This window comes from Mobula birostris, chromosome 20 (assembly GCF_030028105.1).
Source record: "Mobula birostris isolate sMobBir1 chromosome 20, sMobBir1.hap1, whole genome shotgun sequence".
In the NCBI taxonomy this organism is placed as follows: domain Eukaryota; kingdom Metazoa; phylum Chordata; class Chondrichthyes; order Myliobatiformes; family Myliobatidae; genus Mobula; species Mobula birostris.
In genome coordinates this window covers 10,720,237-10,739,149 of record NC_092389.1, presented here as the reverse complement: position 1 = coordinate 10,739,149, position 18,913 = coordinate 10,720,237, and the positions used below count along the sequence as shown (strand labels likewise).

General features: G+C 43.7%; 1 protein-coding gene across 3 annotated transcripts in view; it reads right to left on the bottom strand.

Moving 5' to 3' along the window:
• The window catches only part of ten1 (TEN1 subunit of CST complex), a 57,588-nt gene that overhangs the window by 36,895 nt on the left and 1,780 nt on the right, over positions 1-18,913 (bottom strand). For 2 of the 3 annotated variants that reach the window (XM_072238124.1, XM_072238126.1), the window contains exons 2-3: positions 14,656-14,759; positions 12,884-13,041 (exon numbers count right to left, since the gene is read on the bottom strand). In XM_072238124.1, coding sequence (XP_072094225.1) covers positions 12,884-13,041; positions 14,656-14,744 — 247 coding nt within the window. In that variant the 5' untranslated portion in view covers positions 14,745-14,759. Of the gene's footprint in view, positions 1-7,982; positions 8,372-12,883; positions 13,042-14,655; positions 14,760-18,913 lie in introns of those variants that run through there. The other variant, XM_072238127.1, reaches the window with a different exon arrangement.

The following is an 18,913-nucleotide window of genomic DNA, read 5'->3' as shown; positions in this document are numbered from 1 at the left end:
TTCCCTCTGGGAGAAGGTTCAGCAGCTCGAAGCCTCGTACGGCCAGATTTGGGAACAGCTCCTTTCCAACTGTGATAAGACTGAACGGATCCTGACCCGGATCTGGGCCATACCCTCCAAATATCCGGACCTGCCTCTCGGTTTTTTTTTACACTACCTTACTTCCCATTTTTCTATTTTCTATTTATGATTTATAATTTAAATTTTTAATATTTACTAATTTTTAACTATTTTTAATATCTCTAATATTTATAATCCAGTGAGTGTGAAACGCAGAATCAAATATCGCTGTGATAATTGTACGTTCTAGTACCAATTGCTTGGCGACAATAAAGTATATGACAATTCAATGACTGAAACTAGATTAATAATGATCCCAGGACAGAGAGAACAAGGGTTTAAGAGTTTCCTGCTTGTCCAGATTAATCAGAAGGTATGTCATTTGCTGAAGGCTAGATCTGTGGCATTCAAGTCTGGCAACACAGGCCTGTACCAGAAAACCAGGTATGATTTGCAGGGGACTATTTCAAGGGTGAAGAGTCAATTTCGAACAAGGTTGGACCAACATCAGATGTACAACATCCTTGGCAGGGCTTGCAAGACATTACTTCCTACAAAGCGATACACAATAGCATGAATGGCAGCGACGTTTCACTACCAGATGAAGTCAACGCCTTCTATACCTGCTTTGAAAAGGAGAATATAACTACAGCTGTGAAGATCCCTGCTGCACCTGATGACCCTGTGATCTCTGTCTCAGAGGCCAATGTTAGGCTGTCTTTAAAGAGGGTGAACCTTTGCAAGGCGGAAGGTCCTGATAGAGTACCTGGTAAGGCTCTGAAAACCAGTGCCAACCAACTGGCGGGAGTATTCAAGGACACTTTCAACCTCTCACTGCTACGGACAGAAGTTCACACTTGCTTCAAAAAGGCAACAATTATACCAGTGCCAAAGAAAAATAATGTGAGCTGCCTTAATGACTATCGCCCAGTAACACTCACATATATAGTGATGAAATGCTTTGAGAGGTTGGTTATGACTAGACTGAACTGCTGCCTCAGCAAGGACCTGGACCCATTGCAATTTGCCTACCACCACAATAGGTCAACGGCAGACACGGCTCTCCACAGGGCTTTAGACCACCTGAACAACACAAACGTCTATGTCAGGATGCAGTTCATTGACTATAGCTCAACGTTTAATACCAACGTTCCCACAATCCTGATTGAGAAGTTGCAGAACCTGGGCCTCTGTACCTCGCTCTGCAATTGGATCCTTGACTTCCTAACCAGAAGACCACAATCTGTGCGGATTGGTGATAACATCTCCTCTCCACTGCCAATCAACACTGGTTCACCTCGGAGTTTGAAGAGATTTGGTATGTCAACAAATACACTCAAAAACTTACATAGATGTACTGCAGACAGCTTTCTGACAGGCTGCATCACTGTCTGGTATGGGGTCAGGGTGGGGGTGGGCTACCGCGCAGGACCAAAAGACGCTGCAGCTAACTCAAACTCCTAATGAAGTATAGCTGCTGTTTTGCCTCCTTTATAGCTGTATCGGTATGTTGGGACCAGGTTAGATCCTCAGAGATCTTGACACCCAGGAACTTGAAACTGCTCACTCTCTCCACCTGATCCCTCTGAGGATTGGTATGTGTTCCTTCATCTTACCCTTCCTGAAGTCCATAATCAGCTCTTTCGTCTTACTGACGTTGAGTGCCAGGTTGTTGCTGTGACACCACTCCACTAGTTGGCATATCTCACTCCTGTACACTCTCTCGTCACCACCTGCGATTCTACCAACAATGGTTGTATCGTCAGCAAATTTACAGATGGTATTTGAGCTATGCCTAGCCACACAGTCATGGGTATAGAGAGAGTAGAGCAGTGCACTACCGCAGAGAGCATTCTGACAGGCTGCATCACTGTCTGGTATGGGGTCGGGGAGGCACCATCAGTTTCCCTGACCTCCCACATCATGCACGCAGCACACTGAATCAGTCTAGCGGTCATTTCTACACTACTTCTCTCCCTCGCCAACTGTCTTTCCAAAGAAAGAAGAGGCCTGAGGAAGTTGTGGAAAAAAGCAACAGCAGAGGAAAGGGAGGACATCAACCTCCTTCAAGAGGACCTAAAACAGAGGCTGACGAAGCTGCACAGAGCAGAGAATTTAAGGAAATGACGCAAAAAGGAAAAAGCAAGAACAGACTTCTACAAAGATCCCTTTAAATACGTGAAAGGCATTTTCACAAAAGAGAAAAGTGGATCCTTGAAAGTATCAAAAGAAGCGGTTGAAAGACATCTCAGAACCATCCACACTGATGAGCTAAAAGATGAACTGATACTTGTGCCAGCTGACATTCCACCAATCTCACCCTCACAACATCAATTTTAACATCAGCCCTCCCAAGCTGAGTGAGGTGAAAGAGGCAGTGAAGAAGGCAAGATTGGCATCAGCGCCAGGCCCTAAAGGTGTTCCGTATTGTGTCTACAAGAACGCCCCGGATGGTCTGAACTTTCTCCGGAGAAACATGAGGATTGTGTGGGAAAAGCAAGTGATCCCCAAAGCCTGGAGAACAGCAGGGGCAGTTCTGATTCCAAAAGAAAAGAATTCATCCACCATCGAACAGTTTCACCAAATAAACCTTCTGAACATAGAAGGCAAGATCTTTTTCAGCCTGTTGGCACAAAGACTTAAAAGTAGCTGAAACAAAACCATTTCATTGATACGTCAATCCAAAAGGCTGGCATAGCAGGCTTCTCGGGATGCCTTGAACATACCAGCGTCATATGGCATCAAATCCAGATGGCGAAGGAAAGGATCTGCATGCCTTGTTCCTTGACCTGGCCAATGCCTATGGATCAGTTCCTCATTCCCTACTGTGGACTGCTTTTGAATTCTTTCAGGTGCTTGCAACAATAACAAATCTGGCAAAACACTACTTCCAGGGTCTGCAAGTTTGTCTCACAACATCAGACTTCACCACAGTGTGGCAACCACTGGAAGTAGGCATCATGGCAGGGTGCACCATCTCCCCATTGGCCTTCACTATGGCAATGGAGCTCATTATCAGAGCCTCAAAATGGGTTGCTGGAGGAAATCAGCTACAGTTTGGTCAATGGTTACCACCGATACAAGCCTATATAGACGATATAACAATACTGACGACAACTGTCCCCTGCACCAAGAGACTTCTGGAAAACCTTCATCAAAACATCACATGGACGAGGACGAAGATCAAGCCTAGCAAGTGCAGAAGCATCTCCATTGTCAAAGGTCAAGTCACGGATAAAAGGTTTCAGATTGACGGGACACCTGTCCCAACTGTGTCAGAAATACCAGTAAAGAGCTTGGGCCGATGGTATGATGCTAAGCTCAAGGGCACCAAGCAGTTTAAACAACTCAAAAAGGATACCATCATGTACTTAGAGTGAAAGAATGATCAGCACGTGTGAAACAGTGGCTTGGACTTCCACGATGCTTAAGTCCTGTTGGACTGTACGAGAACGGCAAATTAGAATTACCAGTTGCAAGTCTTGTGGAAGAATTCAAATGCACCAAAGCAAGAGGGGTCATGACCCTCACTGAATCTGAAGATACTGCTATTCGAACAGTGGCCCCGCTGTGTGGCAACGGGGAGGAAGTGGGCCCCAACTGAAGCTGTTCAGAGTGCTAAGTCTGCTCTTCGCTTCAGGGATGTGGTTGACCAAGTCCAACATGGGACAGCCGGGCTCGGGCTTGTCCCAAAGGCTCAATGGCACAAGGTAATATCAGTGCAGAAGAGACAGCTCGTGGTGGAGGAAGTGAGAAGACAGGAGGAGGCAGAGCGACGCGCCAGGGCCGTCTCAATGGCCAAGCAGGGCCAATGGACTAATTGGGAGAGCCTGGAAAAGAGGAAACACAGCTGGCATGACATCTGGGAGATGGAGGGATCTCGGCTAAGTTTTGTCATCAGAGCCACTTATGACCTCCTACCCACACCCCAGAACCTGAACCAGTGGTGGAGAGAAGACTGCGCTTGCTCTCTTTGTCAAGCACCTGGATCACTAAGGCACATTTTAACAGGATGCACCACGAGCCTCACCCAGGGGTGGTATACTTAGCGGCATAACCAAGTTCTCAGACAGCTGGCATCAATCTTGGAACAGAGGCAAATCACCACAAATGTTCTCCCACAAACATCAGCAAGAAATGTTCACATCACACGATTTGTACCAGCAGGCCAACCTCCAGTGCACCATATAACATCAAAAGAGATCAGCATTCTGCAGGTTGTTCAGGATTGGAAAATGGACATGGACTTGGGAAAAAAAGCTTGCGTTTCCCCCCCAGACATTGCGGCTACAACACTCCGGCCAGACATGGTCCTGGGGTCCACAACAGCCAAGCTGGCATATGTTGTGGAATTGACAGTACCATGGGAAGATGGTGTCAAGGAAGCTTATGACAGTACTCTGAACTGGCAACTGAAACTGCCCAGAACAGCTGGAAGACCAAGATTTTCCCTGTAGAAGTGGGATGCAAGGGATTCATGGCTACATCTATGACCAGTCTATTGAAGAAGATGGGGGTGAGGGGTCACTCCCTCCAACAAGCAATCAAGTCCTCGTCAAATGCAGTAGAAAAAAGCAGTAATTAGATTTTGATTAAAAGGAAAGACAACAACTGGGCTGCAAGATGAAGACAGGAGGGTATGGAACTGAGGGTGGTGTATCTGGGACGCCAGGTAGCACCGATGAGCCCTCTGGAGACGTCGTGGGCTTATCAACAAAACGTCAAAGAAGGAGGGTGCCCACCTGATGACCCCGATGAGGTACCTACCCTCCTTGTCACCACTCCAAGCCCACTGCCAACATCGAGAGTGCCAACTTATCATAGGGATTGAAACATCAAATCCTATTAGCTCTACTACCCATCACAGTAGAGCAGTGCTTTGGGCTCGAGCTCTGAGCACTTATCCTACGGAGGACACAGCTATCCTAAAAAAAATGACATGGATATTGACAATTACAATATGAAAGCAAAAACATGCATAGAGCTTAGAAAACCAAACAAATATTGGGGTTCATACCCTATTTAAGGCCACACAAAATATGTTTTGTACCACTTTGTATGAAAAAGACAGTGATTGTAGGTATTTCCTCTAAAAAACAGAAAACGTAAGCTGAAATACAAGAGGGATCTATGCAATTATGAAAGACTTCAATGTGGGCAACCAGCAATCAAGACTGTCCACGAATACATGATCATTAATAAAAATAGAATAATGAATTCAGGAGAGAATCATTTATCCACAACTGAGAACAAGATTTATTACATGAGAGTGTTTAGAGAGATAGCATAGATGCATGAAAAATCAAACTAATCAAGAATGGGAGGGGGGAAAGTACACGCATACAATTGATAGCGAGGTGCAAAGGGGCAATAAAATACTTGAGGGGGGGCATAAACAGACCACAATGGCCCTGAAGGAAGAGTTATGGATCTCCCCCTCCCACTTTCATATCTCCTACTAACTCTTCCTTCAGTTAGTCCTGACAAAGGGTCTCGGCCTGAAATGTCGACTGTACCTCTTCCTTGAGATGCTGCCTGGCCTGCTGTGTTCACCAGCAACTTTGATGTGTGTTGCTTGAATTTCCAGCATCTGCAGAATCCCTGTTGTTAAAGTGAGTATACTTATTGATTCAGTAAGCTATGGGTCAAAGTATTTGGTGAGTACTTTTCTAACTCTTCTAGCTTCAGTCTCATTGCCGTCTGTTCTGAAATTGTTAGGTTCTGCGAAGCACAGAATCAAATATCGCTGTGATGATTGTACGCTCTAGTATCAATTCTTTGGCGACAATAATGTAGTAATAATAAGAATAAGAAGAAAACAATGAAATGCCGCGCTGTCGCCATCTGTTCCAGCATGTCATGACAGCGGTTTTAAAAAGCTCCGGTTACCCCATACACACTGCAACAGATATTGGGCGTTTTCAGATTTATTCACTCTGGAGACCGTTTCTGAAAATCTCTGTTTTCGGGGGCTGAAAACGCCATTTCAGTATGGAAGGAAGGTCAAAACGAAGAGAAAAAGCTTCATTTTTAAAATTATCTGGCGTAGTGTAGACGTAGCCTTAGACTTTACCTCCTCCACTGAGATATTCAAGGCTCATTTCTTTCTTTAAATCTTAATCATTTGCTGCAGCCGTGAGGGTACAGCTATATAGGACCCTAGTCAGACCCCACTTGGAATACTGTGCTCAGTTCTGATCACCTCACTACAGGAAGGATGTGGAAACTATAGAAAGGTTGCAGAGGAGACTTACAAGGATGTTGTCTGGATTGGGAAGCATGCCCTATGAGAATAGATTGAGTGAACTTAGCTTTTTCTCCTTGGAGCGACAGAGGATGAGAGATGACCTGATAAGAGGTGTATAAGATGATGAGAGGCATTGATCGTGTGGATAGTCAGAGGCTTTTTCCCAGGGCTGAAATGGATAGCACAAGAGGGCACAGGTTTAAGGAGTTTGGAAGTAGGTACAGAGGGGATGATGCGGGTGATTTTGTTTTTGCGCAGACAGTGGTGAGTGCACGGAATGGGCTGCCGGCGACGCTGGTGGAAGCGGATATGATAGGGTCTTTTAAGAGACTCCTGTATAGGTATATGGAGCTTAAAAGAATAGAGGTCTATGGGTATCCCGAGGTAATTTCTAAACTAAGTACATGTTCGGCACGGCATCATGGGCCAAAGGGCCTGTAGTGTGCTGTAGGGTTTCTATGCAGCACGCAACAATATCAGCACAGATTCTCAACTGTAGCATGATGCTGCTGGATATTAGCCTTTTTATTTTACATGCAGGTTTGTGATGTGGTGATGATGTCTGGTTCTTCACTTGCGAAGATCAGGTTTACATTATGGTGTATTAGTAAGGAGTGTTTCTCTATTGCAATCACTCACCCACAGACCTTGAATGAATACATTCTTCCAGATGTGAAGGCATTTCCACATGCAGAAATGTTAGTGTAAACTGGTGAATTTATATATCCACTGACCACAAAAAAAAATCTTTTAAGAATCCACAGGCATCTTCTAACTCAATATAAAGGCTTTCCATCTGTGCTAGGTTGAGTGTCGAGACTGCAACTCGACCTCGTAAAATAAAAGGGAAAAATACTGCGAAATGTCTGTGTGAGGCATGGCGCGCCACACAGTCTCTCTCTCTCTCTCTCCGCGCCTTGTAAAGGCATGAAAAAGACATCGTCCCGCCAACATCGCACACGCCAAAAAAAAAAGAAAAATTACTTTTGTCAAGGTAAAAGTATTAAATGAGATGCATCCATTACTGACCACTGATCAGGAAAGCAAGGGGCAATGCTGAAGGGCAGGTGGCTTACTCCTGCACCCGTCTTGTGTTCACAAACCATAGTATGCTCACAGTATACAGTAGGAGCTCAAAAGTAAATTGTTCATTTCATAAAGCAAAAACTACAGTTAATCCACAGGGGGCAGAGCACAGTGGGCAATATGTAGTTTCCCCATAATATTCAAAATGCAGCAAAGATTCTTGAATTACCCTTGTGACATGTTGCATACCTGATCAATAGGACATAATCTCAGCTGTATCCTAAGGAGAACATGCTCTATTTCTCTCCGAAGAATATTTGGGTACCTTTTATACCTGCATTGATTATCTTGATGTAAGTTATTTAAAGCACATTCATGCAGAGCACTGCACTGATGACTTATTCCATAGCAAAAACAAGGATCTTGTGGTCTTAATCATAGATACTCAAACAGAAAGCAAATTTGCAAAATAATGGGTAATACACTCTCAAATTGACAAGTCTGAAAAATTATGGGTAAAATCCAGCTTCCTTTCTCTGATGTAGCGTGGGTTAAAACCAAGAACTCACGATATACAACATTACTAAAGTGGCTGTTTAGGAATGGTACTCAAAAAACACTCCAGAAATGCAGGTGCTGGAAGTCCTAAATACACAAGTCAGCAACTTCCCAAAGCTATTTTAATTTGAATTTCACAAACATTTTTGTAAAACAAAATTGTTACTTTTAAAAGGCAAGGTAAGTACAACATGCAGAAAGCAGACTATATGTTCAGCACCAGCCCAAAACAGAGGAATCAGACAGCTGTAATTAAAAACAGCTGTCACACCTGGAAGGCACTTTGAGAAACTGCAACACCAATGGCACGTTTGCATATACACATTCACACATCTTTTCTGTCTGCTATCTCAGTTTCAAGGGCACTTCTGTCTCTTTGTTGGAAGTACCTTCTCTGTTCTTGTACAGCACGTTCCAGTAATGGAAAGTCAACTCCATCCGCGTTAATTAGTAGCCGAGCCTGGATCACAGGAACATTGCCTAAAAATAATGCCACCAAGTTAATATCCAACCAATTAAAAGAATTCAAGAAAGTGCAATAAGCAATGGAATTGATTGAAGTTTCCAAAGCCCTATGGTGAACTTCATCTCTTTGCAGCTGCTCTCTTTGCCCCTGTACACCAAGCGGGTAAGAAAATAGCTGTAGTCATCCAATTTAAATTTACCGCACAATGGAACACTCACTCCAAATTTACAAAGCAGTATTCAATAGAGCTCAAAGACCAAGAGACAAATACTCCAATGAGGCCCTTTTATCTCCCTGCATGCTCTTCTATACAAGGGAAACTTAAACAAAACAATTTAAGACAACAATGGACCAACAAGATAATGGCTCTGTTCCAAACCATTTCAAAACTTGTCCCATTTGTTGACTCCTTACAAAATTTGATCAGACAATAACTTGCCCATGTTAAATCACTACTAATCAGCATGCATTTGGAAGAATATTCGGCAACCTTCATGAGAGAAAGCTTACAAATGTGATTTTTGCTTCTCCCTTGGTAAACTGTATCCACATATTTATTATATATGAAAGAGGTAATAGCCATTTGCTTATAAGCACATTACTTTATCTGCATAAAGTTTAACTAGGGTTTCCAATGCCACATTCAAGTGAATGGATTGGGTTCAAAGCAAGAACAATGAGGGAGACAGTTATTGCAGGTCAAGCAAAAGGAATAATTTACATCTAATGAAATGAGACAAATTTAAATAAGATTCAAGATTCTTTAATGTCATTTCCAGAACACAAGTGTAAAGGAGAAAGAAGTAATTGTTAATCTGGACCTGATGCAGCACAAAATAAAAACTCATTAAGATAAAGAACACAACAATAATAATAAAAAATACAATACATACAAAAGCATATGATAGCTTATACACACAGATCGATTGTGCATCCATAAAGTGGCGCTAGGCACAGGAGTGACTGCACATAGAATAAGCAATAAAATATACATAACTGCACTGTTTTAAGTAATCTTAAGCTACTGATCTTCAGTGAAAGACATATCATATTACAGTAAAGGATAGAAATCAGCTATTAGAAAGACATTCAGTGGTAAAGTGGGAGACAGACACTTTGACATTCATTACAGAAGTACAAGCTGCAGTGTGGAATTAAAAATGCAGAGAAACAAACTAAACAGCATAATTTTACAGGGAAGTTGGGAAGAAAGTACACAAATCTTTGAAAGTGGTAAGGAAAGCTAATATATGCTAAAAACATATGGGATGCTTGGCTATGTAAATAACAGCATGGAATATAAAACCCAAGGAACTTATGCTGCAAGTAATTAGGAAAGCTAACAGAATGTTATTGTTCGTTGCTAGGGTAATTGAATGCAAAACTAGGGAAGTTATGCTTCAGTTATACAGAGCACTGGTGAGAGCACATCTGGAATATCTGTACCGAATTAGCCTTCTTATTTGAGGAAGGATGTGAATTCATTTGGAACAACTCAGAGATAGAGCACCAGACCAACACTTGAAATGAAATAGTTACTTTTGAGTTAAAGTTGGATAGACTACGTTAGTATCCACAGGAGCTTAGCAGAGTGAGAAGAGACTTGATTGAAACAAAAGATCATGGGCTCTTGATAGGGTAGATGTGGATTACACAAGAGGCTGCAGATGCTGGAATCTGAAGCAACCCCAAATGCTGAAGGAACTCAACAGTCCAAGCAGCCTCTCTGGAGGAAAATGGACAATCAATGTTTCAGGTCAAGACCCTTCATTTCAACTGGAAAGAGGGGGAGATAGCCAGTATAAGAAGGTGAGGCCAAGGTGTGAAACAATGGCTAACAGGTAATAAGTGGAGCCAGGTGAAGAGGCAGAGTGGAGAGTGGGAATAGTGCCAGAACTTGGGAGGTGATTGGTGGAGGTGACAAAGGCTTGAAGATAACAGAATCTGATTGGAGAGGAACATGTAACATGGATTCAAAGGAGGGAAGTGAGGAGGGCAGATGTGAATAGTAGCCGAGGGGAACCACCGGGAGGAATGTGTGAATGGAGGGGGGGGGGGGGAAGGCAAATGGAGGGGGGGGGAAGGCAAATGGAGGGGGGGGGAAGGCAAATGGAGGGGGGGGAAGGCAAATGGAGGGGGGGGAAGGCAAATGGAGGGGGGGGAAGGCAAATGGAGGGGGGGGGAAGGCAAATGGAGGGGGGGGAAGGCAAATGGAGGGGGGGGAAGGCAAATGGAGGGGGGGGAAGGCAAATGGAGGGGGGGGAAGGCAAATGGAGGGGGGGGAAGGCAAATGGAGGGGGGGGAAGGCAAATGGAGGGGGGGGAAGGCAAATGGAGGGGGGGGAAGGCAAATGGAGGGGGGGGAAGGCAAATGGAGGGGGGGGAAGGCAAATGGAGGGGGGGGAAGGCAAATGGAGGGGGGGGAAGGCAAATGGAGGGGGGGGAAGGCAAATGGAGGGGGGGGAAGGCAAATGGAGGGGGGGGAAGGCAAATGGAGGGGGGGGAAGGCAAATGGAGGGGGGGGAAGGCAAATGGAGGGGGGGGAAGGCAAATGGAGGGGGGGGAAGGCAAATGGAGGGGGGGGAAGGCAAATGGAGGGGGGGGAAGGCAAATGGAGGGGGGGGAAGGCAAATGGAGGGGGGGGAAGGCAAATGGAGGGGGGGGAAGGCAAATGGAGGGGGGGGAAGGCAAATGGAGGGGGGGGAAGGCAAATGGAGGGGGGGGAAGGCAAATGGAGGGGGGGGGAAGGCAAATGGAGGGGGGGGGAAGGCAAATGGAGGGGGGGGGAAGGCAAATGGAGGGGGGGGAAGGCAAATGGAGGGGGGGGAAGGCAAATGGAGGGGGGGGAAGGCAAATGGAGGGGGGGGAAGGCAAATGGAGGGGGGGGAAGGCAAATGGAGGGGGGGGAAGGCAAATGGAGGGGGGGGAAGGCAAATGGAGGGGGGGGAAGGCAAATGGAGGGGGGGGAAGGCAAATGGAGGGGGGGGAAGGCAAATGGAGGGGGGGGAAGGCAAATGGAGGGGGGGGAAGGCAAATGGAGGGGGGGGAAGGCAAATGGAGGGGGGGGAAGGCAAATGGAGGGGGGGGAAGGCAAATGGAGGGGGGGAAGGCAAATGGAGGGGGGGAAGGCAAATGGAGGGGGGGGAAGGCAAATGGAGGGGGGGGAAGGCAAATGGAGGGGGGGGAAGGCAAATGGAGGGGGGGGAAGGCAAATGGAGGGGGGGGAAGGCAAATGGAGGGGGGGGAAGGCAAATGGAGGGGGGGGAAGGCAAATGGAGGGGGGGGAAGGCAAATGGAGGGGGGGGAAGGCAAATGGAGGGGGGGGGAAGGCAAATGGAGGGGGGGGAAGGCAAATGGAGGGGGGGGGAAGGCAAATGGAGGGGGGGGAAGGCAAATGGAGGGGGGGAAGGCAAATGGAGGGGGGGGAAGGCAAATGGAGGGGGGGGAAGGCAAATGGAGGGGGGGGAAGGCAAATGGAGGGGGGGGAAGGCAAATGGAGGGGGGGGAAGGCAAATGGAGGGGGGGGAAGGCAAATGGAGGGGGGGGAAGGCAAATGGAGGGGGGGAAGGCAAATGGAGGGGGGGGAAGGCAAATGGAGGGGGGGGAAGGCAAATGGAGGGGGGGGAAGGCAAATGGAGGGGGGGGAAGGCAAATGGAGGGGGGGGAAGGCAAATGGAGGGGGGGGAAGGCAAAGGGCAATAAGGTATGGGATGAGTGTAGGAAGAACACTTATAGACCAGGGAGAGAAAAGAGATGGGGGGGGGCGGGGGGAGTTAACCAAAGATTGAAGAACCCAATGTTCATGCCATTGATTTTGTTGACCACCTTGGTGGAAAACGAAATGCTGTTCCTCTGGCTTGTGTTCAGCCTCACCCTGATGGCAGAGTTGGCCCAGGATATGTTGGAGTGGGAATGGGGAGGAGAATTAAATGCTAGCATTTTAAATTGAAGTGATCAGAATTCAGAATGTTTGCTGATGATTAGAATATTTAGCACCTTTGATAATTCATCTGGTAATGAAATTCATGCACACATGCACCAGTGAAGTAACTGACTAATCAAAGAGCTTCTATGTCATCATTTTCCAAAACTGCTGCTTGTTGTTGACAAATTGAGATTGTACTCTTTCTACTTAAATTTAGGTTGTACAGAGGGAAAAATTGGATTAAGCACTGACATCTGCTGGTCTTAAACCTGCATTACAGACAGTTTAAAAGCAAAGATGGAAATTGGCATGCATGAGCTCGCATTGGCTACATGAGCAGCTTGCATTTATCTATCACCTTTATTGTGGCAAAACATCCCATGATGTCTTACTGAATCAGTGTCAAGTAAAATGTGAGACTGCAGCAGAGAGGTATTAGAATAGATCATCAAAAAAAAAAGATAGTGTTACAGAAGCTTTAAAGACTAAAGCTGTTTTCAGTCTATGAAAGATACGGAAGCCACATCGGAGAAATTCAGTAAAATTGTTCAAAAGATGGAGGTGAAATGATTAATTTTATTCTCGAAGCTTCTCCACCCTACCTGTTGTGGTTTCCATCTCTCCAAGTACCAAATATTTTGCTCCAATCTGAACTTCAAATGGTTCCACCAGTGAAGTTAGGACCCGAAGATGGTAATCAATTGAGTTGTGATGAACAGAGAGATCTGCCTTCGATATCTCAGCATCATAGTCAGTTAACCTACAATATAAAAGGCTTAAGTGGAGAAGGTGACATCACGGACAGCTTTTGATACACCAGAGAGGCAGACTTAAGAACTTTACCTGCTATTTTATGCATGGTTTGAGAGATTTAACAGTTTGCAAGATTTACTGTCTAGATCTACACAATTATAAATTTCTACATTTGCCAAACAATGCTGTTTAGTGTGGGAAAAGGACCTATCAATTTACCATTCTGGTATTAAGAAATGCAATATTTCCTAAGAATCAATGGACAACTGAGCTATGACAAATGGGTAAGAGATTACATTTAAAACCTACTGGCTATTCAGCCCAAAAGGCCCACATCACTCTTTACACACACATGGAACCAGAATCACAATCAGTTTTATTATTATTGCAATAGCATGACATTTGTTGTGCCTGTGATGGAGCTGACTGAGTCCACAACCCTCTACTGCCAGTGGCTCCCAACCTAGGGCCCACGAACCCCTCGGTTAATGGTAAGGGTCCATGGCATTAAAAAAAACATTGGGAACCCCTGATCTACAGCCTCTTGCAATTTTGTGCATTGGAAACTCCATACTAGGCTGTGATGCAACCATTTACTATCACTTCCCTCCATATACTGTTTCTTTCTTTGAAGATGCATCAAGTTAGCTTCTAAAGTGTCAACCAATATACAAGTATAAAGCTAAAATACACTGAAAATGTCTGCAATTAATACCATATGCTATGACGACTTGGGTCAAGGAATCAAAAACCAAACATTCTAAAACAAGTTTGTAAACAGTCATTCCATATGAAATGATTATTGAATAGAGTACGGTATAACAGTGGAAGTCAAAGCTTGTAGCCAGTCAGATATTGTTATTCAAAAAGCAAAGGTGGGGAAGGATAAACTAGCGCAGCCCTCCGGTGAAAACGATATCGTATCCATTAAATAGGAGCCATGGACAATTCTGATTTGATGGAGATGGACATGGACATGAAAGCACAGAGGAACATCTGGAAAAATTTCTGAAACGCTCGCTCGCTGCTATCGTTACCATGCAGTCGGGAATCTTTCGGAGGGAAGGCCTCAAAATCCCCGGCTTTGCCTGCTGTTGGCGACCGAGATGGAGGTCAAATCGTTTGGATAGAGATGGTGCTCAGTACTTGGTGTCGGACAGCTGATCAGAACACGAAGTTTTCGGATGACTCAGAGTTGGACCGGGGTCGGGTATGGCAGGGAGAGTTTTTCTTCCTTCTCTCGTCTGCGTGAGATGTGGGACATTTGAGAGACTTTGAACTTTTACTATGCTCATGGACTTCTTCATCAAGTTATGGTATTGTTGCACTGTTGTAACTATAGGTTATAATTATCTGGTTTTGTTAGTTTTTTTCAGTCTTGGTCTGTCCTGTGTTTTGTGATATCACACCGGAGGAAATATTGTATCATTTCTTAATGCATGCATTACTAAATGACAATAAGAGGACTGCGTGCCTTCATAATCTAAATCTAGATTGGTGTGAAAAGAATTCTGGCTAGAATTTCTTTAATTTATTACTTCCCTATAAAAGGGAATGCGAGGGAAGGCAAAGTGAGTGTTGATGTAGACACTATACTAATCATGCACCTTTCTACACATACCTGCCAAAGGTTCTCACTGCACTTCCTTCATTCACTGTACCTGAACAAATCTCCCACAAAAAGTGAAAGACACCAGGCTGTGGTAGCATTTTTCTCCAATTTCTCTGTTTGAGAAAGAGAAAAAAAATTAGATCAGCTTCATTAGTCAAGTTACATTAGTCAAGAGAAATTTATTGATTACGTTCAAGGTACAAAACATACAAAGTGGTTATGAGGGGGTTTCAGGCATGGCTATCACTCAGCACCTGGCAGCAGCACATGTAACACCATTAATCCTTCATATCCACTGAAGCAAATAGCTGGCAATAATACTTCGAAGTTTACAATATAAGTGATTTCTAAAGGAAAAAGATTAAATACAATGCTGGATGAATTTTTCCACCACGAGGCACATATTAATCAATTGACTATATCCTTGAGCTTCTAAGGTCAGAAGAAGCAAATTGGGAAATTATATTCAATAATTCTGATTTGTTGACTTCCACAACATTATATAAAAAGATGAATACCCTCTGAAGGGACCAAACAAACAAGTACAGAAGAACATACAAATGATTCATCTTCTGATACCCAAATTGAGGGAAAAGAAATGGGAGTCTGAAACATATCAGATCACATATCACTTTGACGCATCAAGTTCACAACAACCATGTTTGTACACTTCTGCTGCCTTAGAATGATAGTTGCACAATCTTCCTTCCTAGTACGGAGACCTGGCAACTGACTAACTACAGCACCTACCTGGTCCTTACCAGGATCAGTAGGGACCATATTCTGCACTTGTGAAATATGGCTTAATGGTGGATTGTCAGACTTTGTTAAGAAAAGCTAAAGCACAACAAAAGATCACAATTAAAACAGCATTTTGCACATTTAGCCTGGATGACTTCCAGTGCTACATGAGTACAGGGATAGGAATGTGTGGCTAAGGATTGGAGTAGGAAGGAGGATTTGTATTTTTGGATTACCTGGACCACTTCTGCAGTAGGTAGGAGCAGTGCAAGTTAGATAGACTGTAGATGAACTGGAATAGTCCAGCATTCTGCAGAGATTTTAAACCAATTTGGCAGAAGAATGTGATGTAAAGTGGATATTCAGCTGAGGGAGAGATACAATCAAATACAGAAGGAAAACTGAGCTAATTCATTAGGTAGAACAGACAGTTGTGGCAAGAATGCAACACTAAGTCTGACTAGCAAGACAGATGAATTTAGAGTACTGGTCAGTAAAAGGGTACATGATAGTGCTGCTATCAAAGTTATATGGCAAAAATGGCAGGTTAACATCCCAAGATACAGAATCTTCAGAAATTGCAGGAAAGGGCTGTAAAGAAGGAGACAGCATTAAGAATATTATCTTGATCCTTACTACAATAGTGAGAGAGGAGATCTTAAAAGGCACTTCAAATGAGATATGGATAGGGTTCAGGAACAAAGAATTCAATTTCAGTAAGAGGGATAGGGATTTCAATATGCAAGTAGACTGGGAAAATCAGGTTGGTGCTGGATCCCAAGACAGGGAATTTGTAGAATTCCTACAAGTCAGCTTTTTGGAGCAGCTTGTGGTTGAGCCCACTAGGGGATCAGTGATTTTAGATTGGGTGTTGCGTAATGAACCAGATTTGATTAGGGAGCTTAAGGTAAAGGAACCTTTAGGAAACAGTGATCTTAATATGACAGAATTCACCCTGCAATTTGAGAGAGAGAAGCTAAAGTCAGATGCATCAGTATTACAGTGGAATAAAGGGAATTACAGAGGCTGAGAGGAGTTGGCCAAAGTTGATTGAAGGTGGACACTAGTAGGGATAATAACAGAGCAGCAATGGCTGGAGTTTCTGGGAGCAATTTGGAAGGCACAGGATAGATACATCCCAAAGTAGTACTCTAAAAGCAGGATGACACAACTGTAGCTGACAAGGGAAGTTTAAGTCAACATAAAAGCATAAGAGAGGGCATATAATAGAGCAAAGTGGCTGGTTTCTGTGAGGTGCCAAGCCGGATTCAAAACTTTGCAGTTTCTTGTGGTCTTGGTCAAAAGGGGTGCCTTCTCAGCTGTAGCATCTATAAACGTGGACCAGAACAGGCTACTGGTGATTTCATTCCAAGGAAGTAGAGCTTTCAACCATCTCTACCTCAGAACTGTTGACATAAACAAGAGCCTGCCCACTGCTCTCCTTCCTGAGGTCAACAGTCTTATGTTTTACTGACATTAAGTGAGAGGTTATTATCATGACATTAGGTGCTTTATCTTCTTCCCCTACTCTGACTCATTGTTATTTGAGATTTGTCTCACTACAATGGTGTTAACTGCAACTTGTAGAAGGAATTACAGCAGATTCTCATCACACAGTAACAAGTACATAGGGAGGAGAGCAAGAGGCTGTGGACCAGCCTTCTGGGGCTTGGGTGTTGAGGATAATCGTGGCAGAGGTGTTGCTCCCAAACCTTACTGATTTGTGTTCCGTTGGTCAGCAAGGATCCAGTTACAAAGGTTGAGTCCCAGAACTAGGAGTTTGGAAATGAGTTTGCATGGAATTATAGTATTGAAGATGGAGTTGTTGTCAATAAACAACAGTAACATAGGTGTTTTTACTGTCTCAATGTTGCAGAGATAGCATAGGGCCATGAATCTGATTTGGTAGTTGGTGAATTGGGAGAAGATGACAGTTGTAGGCAACAAGATAACATTGATCTGGTGGAAAGATGCAGAGAACAACAGATGGAATTTAATCCCAGTAAATGCAAGATAATGCATTTCGGTTTGAATCTGTACAATGGTAGTGCCCCACAGCGTACAGAGAAACAGAGGGACCTCAATTACAACTCCAAAAGTAGCAGTACAGGTTGATAAGGTGGTCAAAAAGACTCGGGGGATACTTGCCTTCATTAGCTTGAAGCAGAAAGATTGTGTACAACTTTATAAAACATTATCTATGTCACAGCTGGAGTAATGTGCACATTTCTGGTTATGCTGCTACTGTAGGAAAAGTGATTGTAGAGATTAACTAGGATGCTACCTGATATGTAGCTATTCAATTATAACAGACAGTGTCTATTTTTCTTGAAGCAGAGAAGTATGGAGGAGTGGGTGAGGAACACCTGACAGAGATGTACAAAATTATAAGGAGCTTAAATAGGGTAAACACAGTAAACTTCTCCCCATGGTAGAGGCATCTTATACCAGAGTGTTTAGGGAAGGAGTAAGTGGCTTAGAAGGGATCAAAGGAAGAATTTCAGGTTGAAATCTGAAATGCATTGCTTTAGAGTGTGATGAAGGCAGGTAATCTTACAACATTAGTATCTACATGAGCACACGACTTGCCAAAGCATAAAGGCTGCAGAACAAATATCAGTAAATGGGATTAGTGTACATGGGTACAATGGTTGGCAGGTACACAGTGAGCAAAAGGGTCTGTTTCTGTGGTCTATGACCAAAGGAGGGCTCCAGATCTTTCAGTGTAATTTGACAGTCAAAATCCCCAGCCTATTGAACCATTCAAATTTAAAGGCCTAATACATTCTGGGGCTTTAAGTAATTTATGAAATAATTTAAGTGTTTCATCTACAATTTATGGAACTATTGAATTTGGTCACCCTATTACAATAAGGGATTTTTAAGAACACAAGGGATATTTACCAGTTATTAATTTTAAGAGATTTCAAATACGGAGGTGGGGGGATGGGGGGGGTGGAGTGGAATCAGAAATCGGATTATAAAATTTAACAGGCTTTGATAGCAAATAGAGAACGTTTACTGCCTCTGGTTGAGAAGTAATCATAAAGCATCAACTTAACACTTCCTAAAAAGCAGCTTAAATGGAGGTATTGCATGGATGGTTATTGAAATTGTGTTCTACTGTGTATATTCACAATAATTATGATGGACCCCTCAACACTGCCAATGGGTTCCCAGTCTTCATTAGTCACAAACTCAGACATTAAACTAATGGTTGTTGAGTGTACAGATAAAGACATCTGGGATATAACTATTATTTTTAATTTTCTTGTCTTCACAAATGTTAATTATTAAGTCGAGACTTTGGCAGCAAATCGGCCATATTTTCTGACCAAGAAAGATGAAATAAGCACCTACAGACTTAGATAGATACAAATGAATCTTACACATACATTCATCTATATGTTATAAACATCCTTTTACAATCTAGCATCCATGAAAGAAACTCCAATTCAATAGCAGAAATCAGATTGAATTGTGTGCTTTCCTGAGACTTAGTTAAAAATGGACCTCATCTTAATCA